Below are 23,913 nucleotides of genomic sequence, written 5' to 3' on the forward strand. Positions count from 1 at the left end.
ATAATCTTAAAATTCTACATGTATCACATAATTATTGGACTAACATCTTAAGAATAGTCTTTAAAAAGATGAGAAGTGAAATATTTAATCATTGATTTCGGGGATAGAACTAGAATTTCATCAATGGAGAGGTCAAAAGACAAATAAAAAAATTTCACTATATATAAGTGCACTTGTATATGTTTGACAATTTTCATTGCATTTAAAAAATAAATTTAGTTTGTGTACTTAATAACAAACGTAATATAGAAGAAATAAAGGAAAGGAGAGAGATAGTTTGATTACAAAAATCAAACTGATAAATAAAAATAAATAAATAAATAAATAAAAAATAGATTTTTATTTTGTTTACAAAAAACAAAATCAAAATATGATATAAACAAATAAAAATAGAAAATAAATAAACAACTTACTTTATTAATTTCTCGAACAAAGTTTTTGATCAAGTACAGTGTTTAACACTGTGTCCTTAAGACAAATTCGTTCTCTCCACGGTGCTTTCAGATTGTGGACGTCTATCTTCCAGGATAAAATGATCAACAGTGAATAGTAGCAGCACTACACATTATTTACACAACGAACATACTAAGTGTTTACACTATTTCTCACAAGGAAAATGATGCAGCAAAATGCAGAGAGAGCAGGTAGAATTTGGGATAAAAAGTGGAGTGAAAAAACCAAGTGAGGGATTGCCTATTTATAGATACAATGGTACCTTTTCAGTTTGAATTAAACAAGTAGCATACCTGTTCGGTTTGAATGAACAAATACAAATCTGTTGGGTTTAAATTTTGAACAGATAAAAAACTGTATTGAACAGATTTGAATCTGTACAAAAATTTGGAAGAAGTGAAAAACAAATTTGAATTTTTTCCCACCAAAATTTGAAATTAAAACTTTGGACTAATTTTATTTTATCAAAAAATAAAATAAAATTCAAATGTTTTTGGCAAAAAAGGATAAGTATTGAGTCGGACAAGCCGAACCCAACTTCACACCACGCACCCGCGCCCAAGCCCAGCCCGCCTGACCGACCGGACAGACGGCGACGACGTGCGCGTGTGTGTTTATTTTTGGGTCCAATGGGTCTAGCCCATAACCTCTCAATTCTACAAACTTGGGATGCCCCTTGGGGCCCTTCCCAAGTTACAAAATCAAGTTTTATAAACTCATAAAATTCTTCCCACCAAACCAATGTGGGACAAGCCCTTATTCAAACCTTAAGGAATTCCCACCAAAAACTCCATTTCCATGGAGCTCATTTTGGCTTCAATTTCCCATTCACCTGATAATGTTTTGAGTAACCAGATATACTACGTGAATAACAACGCGGTATAGAACGCGTTACCACTTTGACCTGCCAAATTGGGCGCATGGGTCCCACCTAAAAAATAGACCAAAGTTGAGAAAAAAATCATATTTTTCAAAACCATTTCTAACAATCCCCTACATGAATGAAATTTGATGACAATGGAAATGCAACAATATGCAGAATTTGTCGAAAGAGTATAAATCGAAAATATCTTGCATCAGGATAGGTAGCTTTTGGCCTTGAACCTTCTTTAGTGATAACCTATCGGACTTACTAGTTAACCTATCGGACTTACTAGCTAACCAATGGACGCAATTCTGAAAAGCGGTTGCGGTCGCCGTAACGGTGGCGGTGACGCGGTTGCGGTTGCGGGGTGTAAAGGCCGTAGTGTAACGATTGCGGTAACCGGAACCGTGAATTTTTTTATTTTTCTCACAATTTGAAAAAAACTTACCAATACGCATATTTTTTTTTCCATGATCATATTTATTGGGTTAAAAATAAATATTGATCAATTTTTATAAATTTTTAAGTATGATCCAATATATTTCATATTTTTAAATCACTATAAACTGAGTTTTTTACATTTTATTTTAATAATTAATGACTTTATATTATACAAAAAATCAATCACTAACTATTATATATAAGATAAACAATGACAAAAGTAAGAGAATAAATAAGAGCCTAAATATATATATATATATACATATTTTAACAAAGTCAAATAGATAATGACCACACTTATTATTATTATTATTTTCAAACAATATATAGATAGACACACATAAATAAAATGGTTGAATGATAGCAGCTGAATAGAATAGCATAGGTCTTACATCTTCAACAAATCAATAACATGTTCTTCATCTTCACTTTTCTCTCTCTATCTCTTACTCCTCCATTTTCTCTCTTTATCTTTCCTCTTCTCTCTATCCCTCTTCCCATATTTTCAGCTTTTTTTTGTATGTTTTTTCGAAAGAAACAGTTTGGAACCATTACGTAACGGTGCATAACGTGCCGTTACGGCTGTCACGACATCGTTACGACCGCTACGACAGCCACTACAGCCAACACACCTGTGAATCTCAATCACACTGTAAAAGCGGCTGTAACGGGTGGCGGTAACTGCCAAAACCGTTACGTAACGGTGTTACGTAACGGTTGCGGCCGTTTTTTAAAACCTTGGACGCAATGCCTTGAATTGTTCAGTTGTTTGTGTAAACCAAGACAATAGATTTCACATAAAATATCTTCTAACACATCGTGGTTTTCACAGTTATGTTTATTTTGGTTTTGAACGCTCCTGGTTGTTCATGAGAGCTTTCTAGAGAATTTAGCATCTCTATTCTCATAGAACCGGCCCCAATTCGACACTCATATAGATGGTTCTTATTGTTAGTGTCCCCTTATACTCGTCTTGATTTTTATTCCTAAATCAAGATATAAGTAATCATTAAAAGCAAAACTTATCTTTAGACCCCTGCATATAGCATATGTTACAGATATCACTCTCACCATAAGAAATGGGTAGGGAATTTTAATCCTTTGGTGATTTTTGGCGAGCCACACATAACTTAGTTGTCCTTTTGAACTTAGTTCTTGGGATCCTCAGTCATATAAGTAGGGTTACCATTATGATGACTCTAATGTAATAGGCTTTAATCCCATCCCCTTCGATGAACTATACACTTGCTCTTTTGTCAAACTTTTTGTTAACGGATCCGTAATATTCTCTTTAGATTTTATATAATCTATTGAGATTATTCCATTTGAGAGCAATTGCCTTACGGTATTATGTCAACGACGAATATGTCTTGACTTAACATTGTACATATGACTCTGTGTCCTGCCTATTACAGATTGACTATCACAATGAATGCAAATAGCTGGCACGAGTTTAAGCCACATTGGAATGTCTTCTAAGAAGTGGCAAAACCATTCTGCTTCTTCTCCTACTTTGTCTAAAGTAATGAACTCAAATTCCATTGTAGATCGTACGACGCATGTTTGTTTCGTGGATTTCCAAGAAACAACAGTGCCTTCTAGAGTAAAGACATATCCACTAGTAGATTTTGAATCTTTAGTATCCGATATCCGATTGACATCACAATAACCTTCTAGTACTGCAGGACATCGAGTAAAGTTCAAACCATGATCATGGGTAAATCTTAGATACCTAAGAACCCGAAGGATCGCTTTCTAATGGTCTTCTTCAGGATTACTAGTATACCTACTCAATTTACTAAGAGCATAAGCTATATCAGGACGAGTACAATTCATTAGGTACATTAGACTTCCAATGATTTGGGAGTATTTTAATTGAGACACCTCATCACCTTTATTTTTTGATAAATAAAAACTGATGTCTATAGGTGTTCCAGTTACATTCATATCATCCTTGATATATTTACCAAGAATTTTCTCAATATAATGAGATTGAGATAATACATATCCATTAGATATTTTAGTAATTTTCATTCCTAATATTATATCTGTGACTTCTATATTTTTCATATCAAATCTTTTGTTCAACATTTGCTTAGTTGATTTGATTGTGTTTTGACTGCTTCCAATGATAAACATGTCATCCACATAAAAACAAACGATGACATAACCTTTGTTAGTGTTTTTAACATAGACACACTTGTCACATTCGTTTATCTTAAACTCGTTAGTAAGCATAGCATGATCAAATTTTTCATGCCATTGCTTAGGAGATTGTTTTAATCCATAAAGAGATTTTACAAGCCGACAAATTTTCTTTTCTTGCCCTGGCACTACAACTTCTTCGGGTTGCTCCATATAGATTTCCTCATTTAGATTACCGTTTAAAAAAACTGTCTTAACATCTATTTGATGTATTTCCAAATTGTACAACATTGCTATAGCAATAAGCATGCGGATGAATGTTATTCTTGGCACAAGGGAATATGTGTCAAAATAGTTCAGATCTTCCTTTTGTCTGTAACCTTTTACTACAAGTCTTGTTTTATACTTGTCAATTGAACCATCTGCTTTCATTTTTCTCTTGAATATCCATTTATATCCAAGAAGTTTAGAACCGGGTGAAAGATCCACCAATTCCCAAGTATAATTTTGCATAATGGATTCAATTTCATTATTAACAGCCTCTTTCCACAAAGGTGCTTCAGGACCTGTCATTGTTTCCTTAAAGCTTTGAGGTTTATTTTCTAACAAGTATGTCAGAAAATCTGGACTAAAGGATTTTGATGTTCTTGCTCTCTTACTTCTTCTTGGTTCATTATCAGTTAAATTCTGTTGGTCAAGACCATTACTAGTCTCTTGTGTTTGATTGTCATTAGTCTCTTAATTTTGTTTACAATCATAAGTTCTTTTCTGTGAACTTAATTCCTATCATTTCTTGTAAGGAAAGACATGTTCAAAAAACACAGCATTCCTTGACTCTATAATATTGTTCACATTTATATCAGGTATTTCTGATTTATAAGTCAGAAATAGATATGCACTACTATTCTGACCATAACCAATGAACACACAATCCACTATTTTTGGTCATATCTTAGTTTTATTTGGAACAGGAACTTCAACTATTGCCAAATACCCCCATACTTTTAAGTATTTGTAGAAAGGTGGTCGACCTTTCCATAATTCATAAAGAGTGCTATTGGTTTTCTTGTGGGGTATTCTGTTAAGAATATAATTAGCAGACAAAATTGCTTCCCCCCACAAGTTCTGCGGTAAGCCTAAACTTAGTAACATGACATTCATCATTGCTTTAAGGGTTCTATTCTTCCTTTCAGTAATTCTGTTTTCTTGTGGAGAATAGGGTGCTATAGTTTGGTGAATAATGCCATGTTGTGCACAAAATTCATTTAATGGTGTATCATATTCACCACCCCTATCACTTCTAACCATTTTAATGGTTTTACCAAGTTGAATTTCAACTTCAGTTTTGTAGAGTTTAAACATTTCTAAAGTTTCATCTTTACTTCTAAGTAAGTATACATAACAATATCTTGTGCAATCATTGATAAATATTATGAAATATTTTTTGCCTCCTATAGTTTGAACAAATTTAAGATCATATACATCTGTATGAATTAATTTTAGAGGTTCGGTTTTTCTTTCAACCGATTTAAATGGAGCTTTAGTTAGTTTCGCTTTTACACAAATTTCACATTTGTGATTAGAATCAATTTCAAACTTTGTATATAATCCAAACCAATTAATCTACGCAAAGTATCAAAATTTACATGTCCTAATCTACCATGCCATAAATTTGACTCAAGAATATAAGCAAAAGATGTGTTATTCTTATCAATAGCAAGTTTTTGTACAACCGTCATTACATTTAACTTGAAGAGATCATCACTCATGTATCTCTTACCAACATACATACCACTATTTGTTAATACAAATTTATCAGACTCAAATACAAGCCTAAAATCATTTTTACTTAACAAAGAACTAGAAACTAAATTCTTCCGGATGTCTAATACATGCAGTACGTTGTTGAGGGTAAATTCTTTCCCTGATGTCATCTTTAAGATCACATTTCCTTGTCCAACCACAGTAGAAATAGAAGAATTTTTCATGAAAAGTTGTTCACTATTTGCAACCTTATTGTAAGTAGTGAACATCTTCTCATCTGCACAAATATGACAAGTTGCCCAAGTGTCAACCCACCATTCCTTGGGATTTCCAACCAAATTAGCCTCAGACACCACAGCAGAGAGATTGATGTCATTTACCCGTCGGAGATGTAATCAAGTTTTGTCACATTGGCTTGATTGGTAGTCTTCTTGCTTGTACTTCTGCAATCCTTCTTAGGGCGGCGGCAATCAAAAGCTCGATGTCCAGTTTTGCCACAATTATATCATTTTCCTTTGAATTTCTTATTGCCATTGTTGTCACTTTGTTTAGGACCATCTCCAGTAAACTTTCTCTTTTTGTTATGTGGTTTGTGCACTTGTTCAACCACATTAGCCTTGGACTCGATGGGATTTTTACCATTCATCTTTTCAGCCGTTCGGTTATTTTCCTCAATTTTTAGTCTTACAATCAATTCATCCATGGTCATCTCCTTGCGTTTATGTTTTAAATAATTTTTGAAATCTTTTCAAGCCGGTGGTAACTTTTCCACTAAAATAGCGATTTGGAAAGACTCGCTAAGAGACATACCTTCAGAATGAATATCATGCAAAATTAATTGAAAATTTTGAACTTGAGAAATTATTATTTGGGAGTCTACCATAACGAAGTCCAGAAATTTACCGATAACAAATTTCTTTGTGCTGGCATCCTCTGTCTTGTATTTTTTTCTCCAAAGAATCCCATAATTCTTTTGCTATTTTTAGAGGGATGTAAACATTATATAGCATGTTGTCAAGGCCATTGGGGATGTAATTTCTACATAGAAAATCAGAATGTTTCAAAGCATCTATAATGGCAACAACTTGCCGATCACTTTCATCCTCTCTATGTACTGGAGCTTCTTCACGAAGAAATCGGGAAAAATTTAGAGTTGTAGGATAGAACAGTATTTTCTGCTGCCATCTCTTAAACTCAGTGCTATTAATTTTTTTTGATTTTTTTCCATGATTTAATGGAACTTGAATATGGTTCTAGATAGGGACCAGAGTCGTTGTAATGATCGGATTTGGAGTACTACTTTCAGCAGCTATAATATCTGATTACAAAAAATTAGAAAAAACCAAAACCAAATTAAGTTCCTAGTTACTAAAACTAGAAAATAAATTATAATACAAAATAATTTTACCTTTCTTGTTACTAAAACTAGAAAAATAAAATACCACAATAATTTTCTGTAACACAAATTAATATTCTGCAATTGTTAATGACACTAGTATATTACTACTAGTTGTCAAAGAAAATAAATAATATATTACTACTATTTGTCAAACAGTATATTACTACTATTTGTATTTTCCAACCAGAATATCACTTTGTGAAAGCACAGAAAAATACAATGAAAACACCAAAGAATTAATCTGTCTTAAGATTGTTGGACAATTTTCATTGTATTTAAAAAGTAAATTCTATTTGTATACTTAACAACAAACGAAACACAGAAGAAATAAAGGAAATGAGAGAGATAATTTGATTACAAAAATCAAACCGGTAAATAAAAATAAATAAAAACAAAATTTTATTTTGTTTACAAAAAACAAAATCAAAATCTAATATAAATAAATAAAAACAGAAAATAAATAAACAACTTACTTCAATAATTTCTAGAACAAAGTTTTTGATCAAGTCCAATGTTTAACACTGTGTCCTTAAGACAGATTCGTTCTTTTCACGGTGCTTTTAGATTGTGGACATCTACCTCTCAGGATAAAATGATCAATAGTGAATAGTAGCAGCACTACACACTATTCACACAACAAACACACTAAGTGTTTACATTCTTTCTCCCAAGGAAAATGATGCAGCAAAATACAGAGAGAGCAGATAGAATTTATGATGAAAATTAGAGTGAAAAAAACCAAGCGAGGGACTGCCTATTTATAGATGCAGTGGTACCTTTTTAGTTTGAATTAAACAGGTAGCATACCTGTTCGGTTTGAATGAATAGATACAAATTTGTTGGGTTTAAATTTTGAACAGATAAAAAACTGTATTGAACATATTTGAATTTGTACAGAAATTCGGAAGAAGTGAAAAACAAATTTGAATTTTTTCCCACCAAAATTTGAAATTAAAACTTTGGACAAATTTTATTTTAAACCAAAAAATAAAATAAAATTCAAATGTTTTTTGCCAAAAAAGATAAGTATTGAGCTGGACAAGCCCTATTCAACCTCATACCCAGGCCATGGCCCAGCCTGCCCGACCGAACGGCTGGCCGGCGTGCGTGTTTATTTTTGGGTCTAATAGGTCTAGCCCAATTTGCCCATAACCTCTCATTTCTACAAACTTGGATTGCCCCTTGGGGTCCTCCCCAAGTTACAAACTCAAGCTTTATAAACTCATAAAATTATTCCCATCAAATCAATGTGGAACAAGCCTTTATTCAAACCTTAAGGAATTTTCACCAAAAACTCCATTTCCATAGAGCTCACTTTGGCTTCAATTTTTTATTCACCTGATAATAGTTTTGAACAACCAAATATACCACGGGAATCAAAACCCGGTATAGAACGCGTTACCACTTTGACCCGCCAAATTTGGCGCATGGTTCCTACCTAAAAAATAGACCAAAATTGAGGAAAAATCATATTTTTCAAAACCATTTCTAACAGTATATACAATATGATATATAAATTATATATACACATCAAAAAAAAAAAAATCAAATACCATAAACAATTTCTAATCCAAAATAAAAAAGAAAAGAAAATAATAAAAGATAGGAGCAGAATGAGATATGTATTTTTTATACTGAGAGTTATTTTATATATATTATTAAAATGTTATGACAAATTATATTTTTCACAAAAACAAAGAGACTATATCTGTTCATAATCTTCTCTTAATTCGTCCCTTTTAAGTTTAAACCATGACATTTCATAAAATAGTCATGGGCCTATATATAGGCCTCGTTTGGTGTAACTGTTAAAACAAATTATAAATTATAGATTAACAGATTATAGATTATGACTTTAATCAGAAGCTATTAATCTGTTTGGTGTAGCTGTTAGATTATAGATTTAAGTTGTTGAGTAGTGTTTGTTAAATAAGTTATGAAATAACTTTTTCAATTAACTTTAATTTTTTGGTTATTCATTACTTGTCTACATTTCTCATAAATAATAATAATAATAATAATAATCTATAGTCCATTTGGGTATTTTTCTATTTTTAAAAAATAAAAAATAAAAAAAATATAAGAGTATAATCGTAAATTAATATGTCTACAGCAGAAGTTGATAATTAGAAGCAATGAGTGAGTAGCTTCTTAGAATCATTTTGAGTTAAAATAAATTGTTAGAATCAGAAACTGTTTGAAATAAGTTTAACCAAACAGTCCAAAATAGTTTTTTCAAAACTAAAAGTTATAAGTTGACTAAAAAAAGCCTAAACAAACACTACCATAGCCCCCGAAAAGGGTCTTGTCTCTCCGCTTAGGTATATCAGTTTTGAACCTCAACGACTCATTCTGCCTCAAGCTATGTTGGTATATTCTCAATAGAGAAATGCCATGCTTGTTTTGATTTTCATAAATTTAAGTTAATTTTTTTTTAACAAAATAAAAAATTAGTTTCATGAAAAAATCAAAAAATTAAAAATACTTGTCATTTTTATATAGTATAGCAATCTCGGTTTTAACCCGACTCTTGTGGTATTTCTAACTCGGATTTAATGCTTCATATTGTTATTTACCTCTTTCTTCCCTTGTATCTCTTTGAAATTGATCTTTGGGTTGTTGTGGTTGCATTTGAAACAGGTTGATTGCTTGTTTTTCCCAAACCTTGTTGTCCAGAATTTTGGTCCTTCGCTCGAGCAGCCTTTTTCACTCTCGAGCGGGAGTTGCAAACTCTCAGTACTTTGCACATCTGCAAAAGTACTGGAGGGGTGTCTTTCATGCTCAAGCATCGTTTTCTATGCTCTAGCGGATGGGCGCTCGAGCGTCCTTTCTTGAGCTCGAGCGATTGGTCTGTCATTTGCTCACAAAAAATAAAATAATACGAGAGGTACGTATTCTATGCTCGAGCGAGTCACTTCTTGTGTTCGAGCGGAACAAAAGTTTGTGTTTGACGCTCGAGCGTTAACTCTTCCATTCGAGCAGACTGTGCGTATATCAGATCACAAAAGTGACTTTTTACATCACTTTTTCATATCTTTTCATCATAAACCCTAAAGTTGAGAGCCTCTCTCTCTCTCAAACTCACATTCTCTCTACATTTTGACCTAGATCTATTGATTTCTTCACCCTACTCCCTTTGATAAAAAGATAGAACTTCTCAAGATCTTCTATTTGACTCGATTGAAGTTGGATTTCGACATTTTTTAAGTTTCATCCTTGCTTGGCTCATCTTCTCTCTTTGAGGTAGGAATTTTTCTGCACTCTCATATGGTATTTAGTTTAGTTATTTGTCTCTGTGTGACAATGATGTGATTTGGGGGTGATTTGAACAAACCTAATGTTTAGGTGTGGATGAAAAAGGGAGAGGTTGGTGAATGTGAAATAAATAAGTTTGGAGGTTTGAATATGAGGTCATGTGGTGTCAAATTGGTGGATTTTGGTATTCGGGTTGATATTTGGAAAAGATGAGGGTTTTGCCCTAATTGAACTAAATTGTTATTTTGTATAAATAATAGAAATTGACATTGAAAATGGAAAATTAGAGGGTTGTTGATATGAAAGGCGAAATTGGATATGTATTATCTCATACCTTTGAAAGTTTTGAATAAATTATCTGTCTTGAGATTGTATGTCAGTTTAGAAATATTTGTATTGGGCTATCGGTGGAGGATAGTTTTGATTGTTATAGAAATTACATGTGGATTAGGTGAATTGAAACTAATCTTTTGTTGGTTGTCATTGAATATGACTATGGTTATATACATTGTATGTGTATGATTACTTGGGAGAAGAAATGAGAAGTATTCCATGTGTGATTATGTGTTTATATACATTGCATGTATATGATTGTTTAGGAGGAGAAAGGGGATGAAATTCACTATAATTAAGTTGGCCGGTGTGTCTTGGGTGAAAGTCCCAAAATTATACATGGGTGTTGATCTCGCGGATGAAATATCCATAAAATGGCAATTTGAAATTATATATGGGTGCCGATCCCGTGGACAAAATATCTGTAAAATGGCAGATTGAAGTGTGTATTTATATTTATATGATCTTGAAAACCATTGAGTTGTAGTCTCAGCTTGGTTGTTGAAAGATAATGTACTTGACTCATGAATTGAGAAGATTGAATGAATCGGGAATGAATTGAAGGAAATGAATTAAGATTTGAATAAGATATTTTTTGAATATGTAAATTTGTGGACGCTTTATCACAGACATTGTATACGCATATTGTATTTATACCTTTGCTAAATTTCATATATTGTATTAGATTATTCCTATTAGGCTGTGATTTACTCTATCTAGGAAAAATATTTTCAGGTAATGATTGAATGCCTCCACCAAGGCAATAGCATTGAAGGAATATTTCAGAAGCAAGAGCTTCTTTTGTTTCACTTTTTGTATAGCTTAGGCTTTAATTGTAAGGGTTAGTCCCATTTTTGTTGTAACCAAGTCAAGACTTAGAAAGGTGTAAGCCCGGAGGATATTTATTCATGTTAAACTCTTTTGTATTATAAACGTCATGTGATGAAAGAACATTATACTCTGATTTACGGGTTATATCTATGGTTATATTTTGAGGGCGTCACATATAGTTTAATCTTTTTGGAAGGCATAATTAGTTTTAAAAAATTTTAAAATATATTTTTAATATTTATTTTTATCAAACTAATTTTTATTTTTCAGAGAAATTTCAAAAAATAGTTTCACAAACACAAACCAAACATGGCCCATAATAAAAATTTAGATGTTGTGAATTTAATTATTATTTTTTACGGTTAAATGACTAATATTTGTAGGTAGAAGATTCCTATTTAGCTGGAAATGTGATTCTTGCATTGTTGGGAAAAAAAATTCATAGGGCAGTTTTCTATTCTAATTTGGTCCAAATGTTGGAATCCGAAATCGCTTTTCATTTTTTCTCAAAATTCCTATAATTCAAACTTTTAATAAAGGTCAAGTTTGGTTAACTTAAAAAAGTGCACTTATTTCATCTTTTTATCTTTTTTGGGTCACATCAATCAACATCTCCTCTTTACTTTTTCTACACATAATATAAAAAAAGTCAAAAAGTACACTTATTTAGTCTTCCCAAACTTGGCCTTAGCCTTAAATTGTAGTAAGCACATAGTATGTGATTTTTTTTTTGTTATACCAAAATTGTGTTGCGGTTTTTATTTATTTTTACAAACAAAATAATAAAAATTCTGAAAAGACTCGTCGTTTTAATATGAAAAACAATTTTCAAAAATAACCTTTTAATATTTCTTAAAGTAATTTTTTGAAAACAATTTGACAAATATTCTGTAATTTTAAAAAAAAATAAAATAAAAAAACAAAACAAAACAAAATGCTAATTAAATTAACCATTCATTGTTCAATCAAGTACTAAAATGTTGACAATCACAACCTCCTCGGTAGAGTTGTTGAGATCAAGATGGATGATGAGTAGTCAATGTGGCTCAAAAAGGATTCACAATAGAAAGAACCCATCTTAATTTTCAAAAATTTATGAGCAACTGATACACACACATTATAGAATTTACAACTTAAAAAAGTCAGGATGATATGAAAATTAATTTACGTTCGTCATATGGTATTTTTATAATCCAAGTCATACTTGGTATTTTTCATAACGATAATGCTACGTAATTTAAATTTTGTGACTCAAAAGTGGCTCAAATGGTCAAAACGACGTCGTTTTGAGTACAGAACAACATAAAAATGGCCAAAACGACGTCGTTTTGACCATTTAAGCCACAAAATTTGAACTACCAGACATTTTTTTTTTTATAAATCGAACAATAAAAAACTTTTATATGGTTTAGTGGATTGAGATTAGTTGAGAAGATTGTGGGTAATAAATAAGACCAATTATTAGACATTGCAGAACTCGAATATCGAGGTACGTCAAAGGTCACCGGAAATGAATCTTCGTCTTGAAACGGGATGAAGGTTAATTTTTTAAGGTTAATTTTTTAAGGTTTGGGTTGGGATGAAGGTTAATTTTTTAATTTGGGTGGATTATACTAACCGTCTTTATAATTTGAGATTTGTATTGTTTTAGTTTTTAACTTTTTAATTATAATATATTTGATTCTGAATTTTAAATTTTATTTTAAATAAGGACAATTAAAAATTTTATTGAATTTTTCAAGGGTAAAATCGTCAATTTGATAAAATATAAATTAATTTGACAAAAATAAATGTCAAAAAAATATTTTAAATTTTTAAAAATTATTTCTGCCCACTAAAGATAAAATTATATAAAATTGATAAATCTTTTAGACATTTATTTATTTATTTAGTTTATCAAATTAATTTTTATTATGTATTTGGATGATAATCATATAATGGGGGGTTGTTTTTGTTTTCATTAAATTAGCTTTTATTTTTTCAAAAGTTAAATATGGCGACAATTTGGATATAATAATTAAACCAATCTATTAAATTAAAAAACCCAAAACTAAAAATATTTCATATATTAAATGTATCGATTACACATTAAAAATTTAACAACTACCTATTACATGATCATCATCTAAACATATAATAAAAATTAATTTGCTAAAATAAATAAATGTTTAAAAGATTTATCAATTTTACATAATTTTATCTTTGGAGTGTAAAAATAATTTTTAAAAATTTAAGTATTTTTTGATATTTATTTTGTCAAATTAGTTTATATTTTATCAAATTAACGATTTTACCCTTGAAATTAAGCAATGGTATCATCAATTGTTCTTATTTGAAACAAGATTCAAGATTTAGGGTCAAATGTGTCATAATTAAAAAGTCAGGACTAAAGTGACACGAGTCCCAAACTATAGGAACTATTAGTGTAATTCGCCCTTTTAATTTTTTAGTTATTTTAGTTTGGGATTATAAAGTTTTGTTTGGGATGAATTTCTTAATTTTTATTTTTTATTTTTTTATGAGAAAAAAATAAAATGATTATGATTTAAATGTGATATTTTTTTAACCTAAAACTAAAAAATCTATTGCAACTTTTTTTTTTTTTTTTGGTAAATCAGTGCTGAATCTTTTCATGAAATTAATCACTCAAATTTGGAAATCGCTTCTCTTTGATTCAGGTGTAGAAAAAATAATTTCAACTTTACAATTGTATTATGTATCTCAACATGTTTAGCAAAATATTCAGATTTGATCTATCAATTTTTTTTTATTATTATTATTTTAACCAAACCAACCAAGCATGCATTTTACTACTTGCTAAAAAAAATAAAATAAATTACTTTTGACTTTTTTTTTAATCAAATTTATTTATTTATGCTGTGTTTGGTTGGAGTTTTTGAGGTGGGATTTGGAAAAGGAATGAGAAATGTAATCCTATTTATGTTTGGTTATAATAAAAAATATATGGGAAAAGAAAGGGGGTGAGAAATAAATAAAGAAATAGGATACCTTTTAGGACATCAATTCTATTTTATAATCAACACAACCAAACATAGTTGGGATTTGGAATTCTATTAATTCTTTCTCCTTTTCCTTTCATTTCCATTTCCCTTTCCATTTCTCTTCCCAAATCTCCCAACCAAACACAGCGTTAGAGATTGCCAAAGTACTAATGTAAAAAGTATCTGTTGTTCACATTAGAGATAAGCTCAGCCCATCAAATTTTTATTCATATACATAAAATTTAAATTAGTCAAATATTTCTTCATCAAATTGCGTCCTACTTATAAAATTATATGTCTTGTTAGACTTTCCTACAAAATTGAATATAATCATTTTGATATACTTCTAATGATATTTATAAATTCCCGTGTCAATAATAAAAATATAAATAAAAATATAAATACCTCAAAGAATCTATGGTAGCTTGGTTTCCTATAATTGAAAATCTGCAAACAACTGTATATGATGGAGCATCGCTTTATGGTAAACGAAGGGAGAGGTCTATGGCAGCATAGACAGTGGTGTCCTCTGGTAGGGTATTTAAAAAAGTGTGGTATTTTATTGTCTAACTTTTTAGACAACGAATCAGTCTCCAAGCTTATAGTCACCTTCCATAGTCATTGGCCACTAGGGCCGAGGGGTCATTTGCAGCGATGCACTTACAATCATAATATTAATTAGGATAAATTATATTGACACCCCCCCGATAGTTTATCTTTATTATAATTTTTTTCCTTACCTTTTAAAAATTACATCTTTCGTAAGATTTAAAGTTTCATTACAGATTCTTCCCTCAGCAATTTAATTTTTTAAAATATCAATTTTGCCCTCATTGGATAAATTACATTGACACTCCTCATATTTTAGAAATTACTATTCCCTTTCTTAGGTTTAAAGTAGCATTACCAATTGCCCCATCGGTTAGTATTAGTTGGAAAAAAAAATTAATTGAAAAATTTTTTTGTTAATAAAATTTTTAAATTTTTATTTAAAAACTAACGTAAACTCATTTTTCGAATTTATGTTTTTTCCTCAAATTTACAAACTGAAACAACCATTTATAAACCAAAAAAATTATCAAATAAGTTTTTATGACATTTTTTAAAATTTTTGTAAATATAAATTGAAAACTGAAAACGAAATAGTTACCAAATAGGCCTCAGATGGTAAAAATGTCGTAAAAATAACAAATAATTAAATAAGTTAACAACGTAAGAAATGATTTATCAAAAAATTCTTAAGTTATGTATGATTTGATTTTTAGAATTTTTTTAAAAAATTAAAAATTAATTTGGTTAAGAAATAAAAAATAAAAAAAATTATCATTTAAGGGTAAAAAATAATTATTATTTTAACTTTTGGGCATGTTATATACATACGTATGACTGTTTCAATTTAATTTGTAAAAAATTATTTTTAACCACTCGAAAGATAAAAAATTATATAAAAATAATAATAATTTTTTATTTTTTATTTCTTAACCAGATTAATTTTTATTTTTTAAAAAAAAATTCTAAAAATCAAATCATACATAAACTAAGAATTTTTTGATAAGTCATTTTTTACGTTGATAACTTATTTAATTATTTGTTAATTTTACGATATTTTTTTTACCATCTGAAGTCTGTTTGGTAACCATTTAGTTTTCAGTTTTCAATTTATATTTACAAAAATTTAAAAAACTGTTATAAAAACTTATTTGATAATTTTTTTGGTTTATAAATGGTTGTCTCAGTTTACAAATTTGAGAAAAAAAACGTAAATTCAAAAAATGAGTTTATGTTGGTTTTTAAAGAGAAATTTTAAAATTTTACTAACAAAATTTTTTTCAATTTATTTTTTTTCAAATATTTTTTTTTTCAATTTATTTTTTTTCCAACTAATACTAACCAAGGGGGTAATTGGTAATGTTATTTTAAACCTTAGGGAGGGGTTTGTCATTTCCAAAATGTGAGGGGTGTTAATGTAATTTACCCAATGAGGGCAAAATTGGTATTTAAAAAAATTAAATTGCTGAGGGAGAAAATCTGTAATGAAACTCAGGAGGGGAGATGTAATTTCCAAAAGGTGAGGGGAAACTGTAATAAATATAAACCTCAGGGCGTGTCAGTGTAATTTACCCTATTAATTAAGAACATTTTTTTGTAAATTCATTTTTCTATGTATTTATTTAGGGTAAATTACACTGACACCCCCTGAAATTTATGTTTATTACAGTTCTCCCTTTCACTTTTTAGAAATTACATGTCCATTCCTGAGGTTTAAAGTTTCATTACAGATTCTCCCTTAGTAATTTAATTTTTTTAAATATCAATTTTGCCCTCACTGGGTAAATTACATTAACACCTCTCACATTTTAGAAATTACAATCCCTTCCCTAAGGTTTAAAGTAGCGTTACCAATTACCCCTTCAAATAGTATTAGTTGGAAAAAAAAATTCATTGAAAAACCAAAAAAATTTACGTTAAATTTTTTTTTGTTAGTAAACTTTTTAAATTTCTGTTTAAAGATCAACGTAAACTCATTTTTTGAATTTACGTTTTTTTCTTCAAATTTACAAACTGAGAACAATTTATAAACCAAAAAAATTATCAAAAATTGAAAACTGAAAACGAAATAGTTACCAAATAGGCCTCAGATGGTAAAAATGTCATAAAATTAACAAATAATTAAATAAGTTACCAACATAAGAAATTATTTATTAAAAAATTCTTGGGCTATGTTTCAAAAAATGAGTTTACGTTAGTGTTTAAACAGAAATTTAAAAATTTTACTAACAAAATTTTTTTTCAATTAATTTTTTTTCCAATTAATTTTTTTTCAATGAATTTTTTTCCAACTAATACTAACAGATAGGGCAATTGGTAATGCTACTTTAAACCTTAGGGAGAAGATCGTAATTTCTAAAATCTGAGGGGTGTCAATGTCATTTACCCAGTTAGGGCAAAATTGGTTTTTAAAATAATTAAATTGCTGAAGGGGGAATCGGTAATGAAACTTTAAACTTTAGGGAGGGAGATGTAATTTTCAAAAGGTAAAGAGGGAACTGTAATAAACATAAACCTCAGAAAATGTCAGTGTAATTTACTCATTTATTTATTATTATTTAAATTAAACAACCGTTTTCCTAAGACTTTTTTTTTTTCCAAATAAATTAATTAGTGATATACAAATATTTTGATTACGTATAGATTTGCCCGCAAAGTTCGTCTCAAGTCTTTGTTTAGAGCAAGGATCTCATCCTTGACTCCTTACTTGATGGGTCATTGAGTCCACTTTTAGACCAAATTCCGATGATCCGAACTATTCATATTTTAGAATTTGTCACGTATATCATACTTGTAAAATCTCAAATTGATCGAATATCGGAAGAATTAAGAACCGTTTATTAAAAAAAATTTAATAAATAATTTTATTGTTTAATAAAACTTCTAGTTTACGTAATTTTTGATATCCGATCGACTTAATTTTTTACAAATATAATATACATAATAAATTTTAAAATTTAAACAATTTAAATCATTAAAATTGAATCCAAAAATAAATCTAATAACCCATCAAATATGGAGTCAAGGAGGAGAGTCAAGAAAGAGATCCTTCTCCTTTGTTTGGGTTTAGACAAACTTTTGAAATGAAACTTTTTATACATAATCATACAAAAAGAAGTTAGTGGAGAAGTTGATAAGAAGTTTTATTTATTTATTTACTAATACCCATAAAAGTTCTTCTTGCATATAGAATCACTAAAGTTTTATGTATGAAAGACATGAAGAAATCATTATATGAATTCAAAAAGTTAAAAATGTGATTTTATTAATTATAATTTAACAAAATTCATTTTACAATAAGAAAAAATATCACATAATCTATAAAAAAAAAAAATGAAATAAAATTTAAAATTATAAGATCAAGTAAAAATTGAACCAACTAAACACTATTCTTCTCGTATTTATAAATGTAAAATTACTAATTAAGATTACACAATCTACAACAGCCATTTGGCTTAGATTATGAATTTAAATTAAATGGATTGGATAATTATTTTTGAGTTTACTAATGCTATAAAAATTAAATTAATTAAGAGACCCCTCAATTTCATTAAAATTTGAGCGCTCAAGACCACAGCCTCGATGACCTTGCCTCACAGAGCCGGGCCTGCCTGAGTCACCCATGGCGACTCTTGACCAGTTGTCATATGACTTTGTTTTGTCTGTACGAAGCTTCAAAGAATGGGTACTATATAGTATACTATATAACGTGGTTGCCGAGTAATGCGGGTCCATTGATCTCTCTATGTAGTCTAAATGCTCATCTCTCTGTCACGAACGTTGAAGTTGAATTCTTCTTGTCTTAAATATTTTAATTTTCTGTTTAATTAAATGAGTGTATAGTTGGGCAGTTGACATTTTTAAGTGTGTGTGCGTAATGGCCCAAAGGCAAGCACTTGTATTTCAATTTGTTTATACCAAGTCAGAATCTCATTAGGTTCTTTTATAAGAACCTAAACATAGATGGGCAATCTATGAAAAGCTTTAGAGGCAAAAAAGAGAGTTTGTCCAAGCTATGATGGCTAGGTTGAATTCATCCACCTCTGGGTCTGAAGTTCAAGAAGAAAAAAGTGATGGCTCCATCCATGAAGAGGCTAAAAGGGTATCTCTCTCTCTCTCTCTCTCTCTTTCTGAATTTCTAGTAAAATTTCTAACATGGTGGTTGAGATACTCTCTTATTGAGTTCAAATTTTATTATTGAGTAATACAATTTTCTCTTTTCCTATTCCCTTTCTACTAATTGTAATAGAAAAAAAGAAAAAAGAAAAAAAGAAAGTGCTTTGTATATCAATGTTTTGAAGATCAATGGCATAAAATTTTCATTTACATGTTTTCAGGGTGGAACAAGAGGACAATTCTGTGAAGAAAGCACTTCAAAGTCATCTTCACCAAACCTCAAGAGCTCAGGCACTAGGAAAGAGGTAATTAAACACAGAATTTGCTGTTACAATGACACGAAACAATCTTCACTAAACCTCAAAATGCACTCGAAAGTTTGGCCTTTGTAACTTGGCTTTTAGTTTCCTGCAGCATATATATTTTTTCTTCTCTAGCTTGTTCTTATCGTCTCAATATTCTTACTACTTTCTCACAAACAATTCATCTTAACCAAATGCACGTGTGAAACTAAAGCTCTGTTTGGTTTAGATTTCAAAACATAGTTCCACCACTGATTTGAGTGTGGTATTTGGTTGCAACTTTCAAATTATAATTGTACACTCATTTCTCAAAACTCATTTTAAACTATAATCATTACTTTTCAAAACTCATAACCAAACACACAACTCAAAACTCTTTTCAAAACTCAAAACCTACTTAATTTTTATTTTAAATATTTTTTTTATTTTTTTATTTTAAATATTTTATTTTATTTTATAGGAATATTTTTAATATTTTATTTTTCATAAAAATATTTTGATTTTCGGAATATTTTTAATATTTTATTTTTCGGAATATTTTTAATATTTTAATTTTCTAAATAATTTTAAAATATTTTTAATATTTTTAATGTTTATATAGGCTTAAAAAATGAATTGACGGAAAAATTAATTGACATAAAAGTTATTTGAAAAAAAAAAATTATTCAAAAAAATTACTTAAAAACAATTAATTGAAAAAAAATTATTTTTTTATTTGAGTATTTTAAAAATAGTTTGGTTATGACTGTTGATCAAAAATACGGATATCGAGTCATGAGTTGTGTGTTTGATTATCAATTATAAGTTGAATTAAGTTTTGAAAACTATTTTGAAAACTCATCACCAAACAAATTTTCTTATTTCGCATGTCACATCAAACTTTCAAAACTCAATTCCACATACAATTCAAAACTCAATTCAACACTCTATTCAAAAACCATAACCAAACAAATTTTCTACACTCAAATCATAATTCCACAACTCACAAACTCAAAATACAACTCATACTGTCAAATCATATTTACAAAACTCTACCAAACGCAACCTGAATTTTTTTTCATTCGTCATCATATTTTTCACTCTATTCAAACAGACCCTAAACAAATTATTGAAATCAGACAATAAATTTACATGTTTTCATAATTTAGGTAGCAAGCAGATTGATAGAAAAAAACGAGGAACAATAATTATATGGACACATAATCACGGAACATAATGGTGAAGTGAACCTTTTCTGTGGCGTGTCTGATGTATATGACTATAGCATTCTGTAATCCATTTTGTAATTAGTTATGTGCGTTGAAAAAAAAGATAAGAAGGGCCTTAATCAAGAACTTGTTTTAACATTGTGGTAATATAATATGTAAAAAATAGTTAGACAAAATGGATAAAGTCCGATTCAATTGCAACAAAATAAAACCTTAACATTTATCAACAAAAATTGTCTCAAATTTTATTTATCAGCAGGTTATAATTGACCAAAGCCATTGATTACCCTTTTTCTTGGTATCTCATTGTTGAATGCTCTAGGAATCTGAATATACTAATTAATCTTGCCATGTGATGACTTCAAATTTTTGTGCCCATTTTTTTTTACCAAAAGAATATTGAATTCGTGTATTAAAAATTTGTTTGATTTGAATTCTTGTGACCTTAGGATCCCTAGGTCTTCAGAGCCCATCAACTCTATATAGATGTTTGAATCATTAGGCAAGTTTTAGATAAATTGATATAAGTGAAGCATTAAATTGAAGGATTATCTTTCCCAAGTGATTGATATAGGCCTTAAATTTTATTGCAGATCACAAAAGTAAAAATGGTTAAGTATATTGTCTGTCCTTAAAATATGCCTTATGTTTCATTTTGGTTTATAATATTTCGATTATGTCAATTTAATTGATCTAAATGGTTCCAACTCTGTTTCTATCCAAATTTTATCTAAATTTCAACCAAAGTACCTCTTTTCAGTTATAAAATTTGAAAGGAAGGAGGTGTTTGGAACATTTAAACACAAATTAGATAAGTTGTGGACTAAATTCTTTATTTAGCCGAAGTAAAAAAAGGTAAATGATGTCTTTCATTACATTTTTTTTTTTTTTTTTTTTGTGTTGAATTCTTTAACTTCTCATAAATTAAATATGTTTTTCTTATATATACTCTAGTTCTTTTCTGGTTTGTGAGATTGTATGTTGGAAACTTGGAATATACATTTGAATTTACCATAATTGATTAACTTATATATAACATTTTTTGTTCCTCTAGCACGATGAACTTGAATCAGCAAAAGCTGAGATGACAGAAGTGAGACAAGAAAATGCAAGATTAAAGATGATGTTAGAGCAAATAGAGAAGGATTACCAATCCCTTCAAACGTGCTTCATCGACACAATTCAACACGAATCCAAGAAGAAGAATGACAATCTCTCTCGTATTCATGAAGATGATATTGAAGAACCAGAACTTGTATCTCTTCGCCTTGGAAGAAGCCCAAGTGAGCCGAAAAGAGACAGTAACACTAACACTAACACTAACACTAACACCAGCAGCTCCAGCAAGACAAGAGAAGATCATGAACAGTTGAATGAAGATCTTAAACTTGGACTGGATTATAACTTTCAAGGGTCTAATTCTAAATCAGATTGTGTTGATCACACGTCGGACCAGAGCAAAGATAATAGCTTGGAAGAAATAGTTAACAAGGAAGAGCAAGCAGGGGAGACATGGCCACCGAGTAAAGTTCTGAAGACGATGAGAAGTGGAGATGATGAACTTTCACAACAATCAAGTTTGAAGAGAGCTAGGGTTTCTGTGCGAGCTAGATGTGACACTCCAACTGTGAGTACAATTAATCCTTCATGTACCAATGTGACCATGAAATAATGTCATGCATAATTTCTATACCATTACAAAAATGTTATAAACAAGAACTTTTATTTATTTATTTTTTAAAAATAAAAAACAAAAAGAAATCTATAGATAGGAACAAATGTGAGTGATTGGATTTTTCAATGATTGTAGAGTGTTTTTTTGAATCTTCTGTCGTAGTGACAAACTTGAATTGGTTGACAGATGAATGATGGATGCCAGTGGAGGAAATACGGGCAGAAAATTGCAAAAGGAAATCCATGCCCACGAGCATACTATCGATGCACGGTTGCACCATCATGCCCAGTTAGAAAACAGGTATATATTCAAATTAAACTTCAGGAAGAAAACATGATTGTTTGGTGTTTGTTTGGAGGGGAAATAAAAATTCATGACACGATGCTGCTGTTTTTCTCATTTTCAGGTGCAACGATGCGCTGATGACATGTCGATCTTGATCACAACCTACGAGGGAACCCACAACCACCCACTTCCGATTTCAGCCACCGCCATGGCCTCCACCACTTCTGCCGCTGCTTCCATGTTAATGTCGGGTTCTTCAACCTCTCAACTACAACAACCAGGTCTAAACTTCAATCTCTCTGACAATTCAATTTCAAGAACAAGACAATTCTACTTACCCAACTCATCCTCACAGCCTTTCCCAACAATCACTTTAGATCTCACTTCAACTTCAACTCCATCCACTCATTTCAACACGTTCTCTTCAAGCTTTCCCTCAGCCCCAAGATTTTCCTCCACAGGTCTCAGCTTCTCTTCCTCTGAATCCAACATTTTACCAACTGTTTGGGGCAATGGGTATCCCAATTATGGTACACTGCCCTACAATAATAAGACCAATATTGGGTTTTATCAACCTTCTTACACAGATCAAAAGAACAACCAACAAGGTCCTTCTGATCAACAGTTTTTAACAGAGACTTTGACCAAGGCAATCACATCTGACCCGAGTTTCCGATCGGCGATCGCTGCTGCGATTTCATCTATAAATGGAAAGGGTGAGACCATTCAGGCCGTTAATTCTAATCCTCTGAACCCAAATGGGAAAGCTTGCTCGTCAAGTTACTTGAACCGATCTTTGAATTCACAAGTTGGAAATTTAATGCTTCAACAACAACAACAACCTCCATTGCCATTTTCTTTATCTAAGAACACTTCTGTATCCGCGGCTGATAGTAGGGATCAGATCAATTGATGGGTTTTTGATATATTGACAGTTGAGTGTATACTTTTTTTTTTTTTTTTTTTTTCTTCTATTTTTAAGATTTAAATGTTATACATGGAGTTCTATGAATATCAGATGTGTTGACAAAGCCATGAAAGCAGGAAAAGGCAACTCATCTTGGATGAGGGACACTGTCCCATGCTGTCATTGCTTTGTATTCACATTCAATCTATGCTATAGAAATGTAAATTATCTAGCAACCAATGAAGTTTCTGCTTAAATAAATGTGATATGTTTCTGTATTTGTCAGTGCTTTACAAACAGAAAATTTATATGAAATTTTAATTTGTGGCACACTTTTGAGCCATGTCATTAGCCAGAATTTGCAACTTGATTTTATTTTTCCA

General features: G+C 30.3%; 1 protein-coding gene across 1 annotated transcript; it reads left to right on the plus strand.

Moving 5' to 3' along the window:
- Window positions 1-18,251: 18,251 nt before the first annotated feature.
- WRKY72 (WRKY DNA-binding protein 72) lies at window positions 18,252-23,808 on the plus strand. Its single transcript, XM_028265995.2, has 5 exons — window positions 18,252-19,139; window positions 19,375-19,458; window positions 21,718-22,290; window positions 22,525-22,638; window positions 22,745-23,808. The coding sequence occupies exons 1-5, from the start codon at window positions 19,053-19,055 to the stop codon at window positions 23,534-23,536; spliced, it is 1,650 nt and encodes a 549-aa protein (XP_028121796.2). The 5' UTR covers window positions 18,252-19,052; the 3' UTR covers window positions 23,537-23,808.
- Window positions 23,809-23,913: the final 105 nt, after the last annotated feature.

Source organism: Camellia sinensis, chromosome 1 (assembly GCF_055761805.1).
Source record: "Camellia sinensis isolate YWXY chromosome 1, ASM5576180v1, whole genome shotgun sequence".
NCBI lineage: Eukaryota > Viridiplantae > Streptophyta > Magnoliopsida > Ericales > Theaceae > Camellia > Camellia sinensis.

What these genes read in the sequence shown, in the direction of transcription:
- WRKY72 (XM_028265995.2), top strand. Translation starts at nt 19,053, where the DNA reads ATGATGGCTAGGTTGAATTCATCCACCTCTGGGTCTGAAGTTCAAGAA. An exon ending in TCCATGAAGAGGCTAAAAGG is followed by an intron (nt 19,140 to 19,374) that starts GTATCTCTCTCT and finishes ACATGTTTTCAG; the next exon opens with GGTGGAACAAGAGGACAATT. An exon ending in CATGCCCAGTTAGAAAACAG is followed by an intron (nt 22,639 to 22,744) that starts GTATATATTCAA and finishes TCTCATTTTCAG; the next exon opens with GTGCAACGATGCGCTGATGA.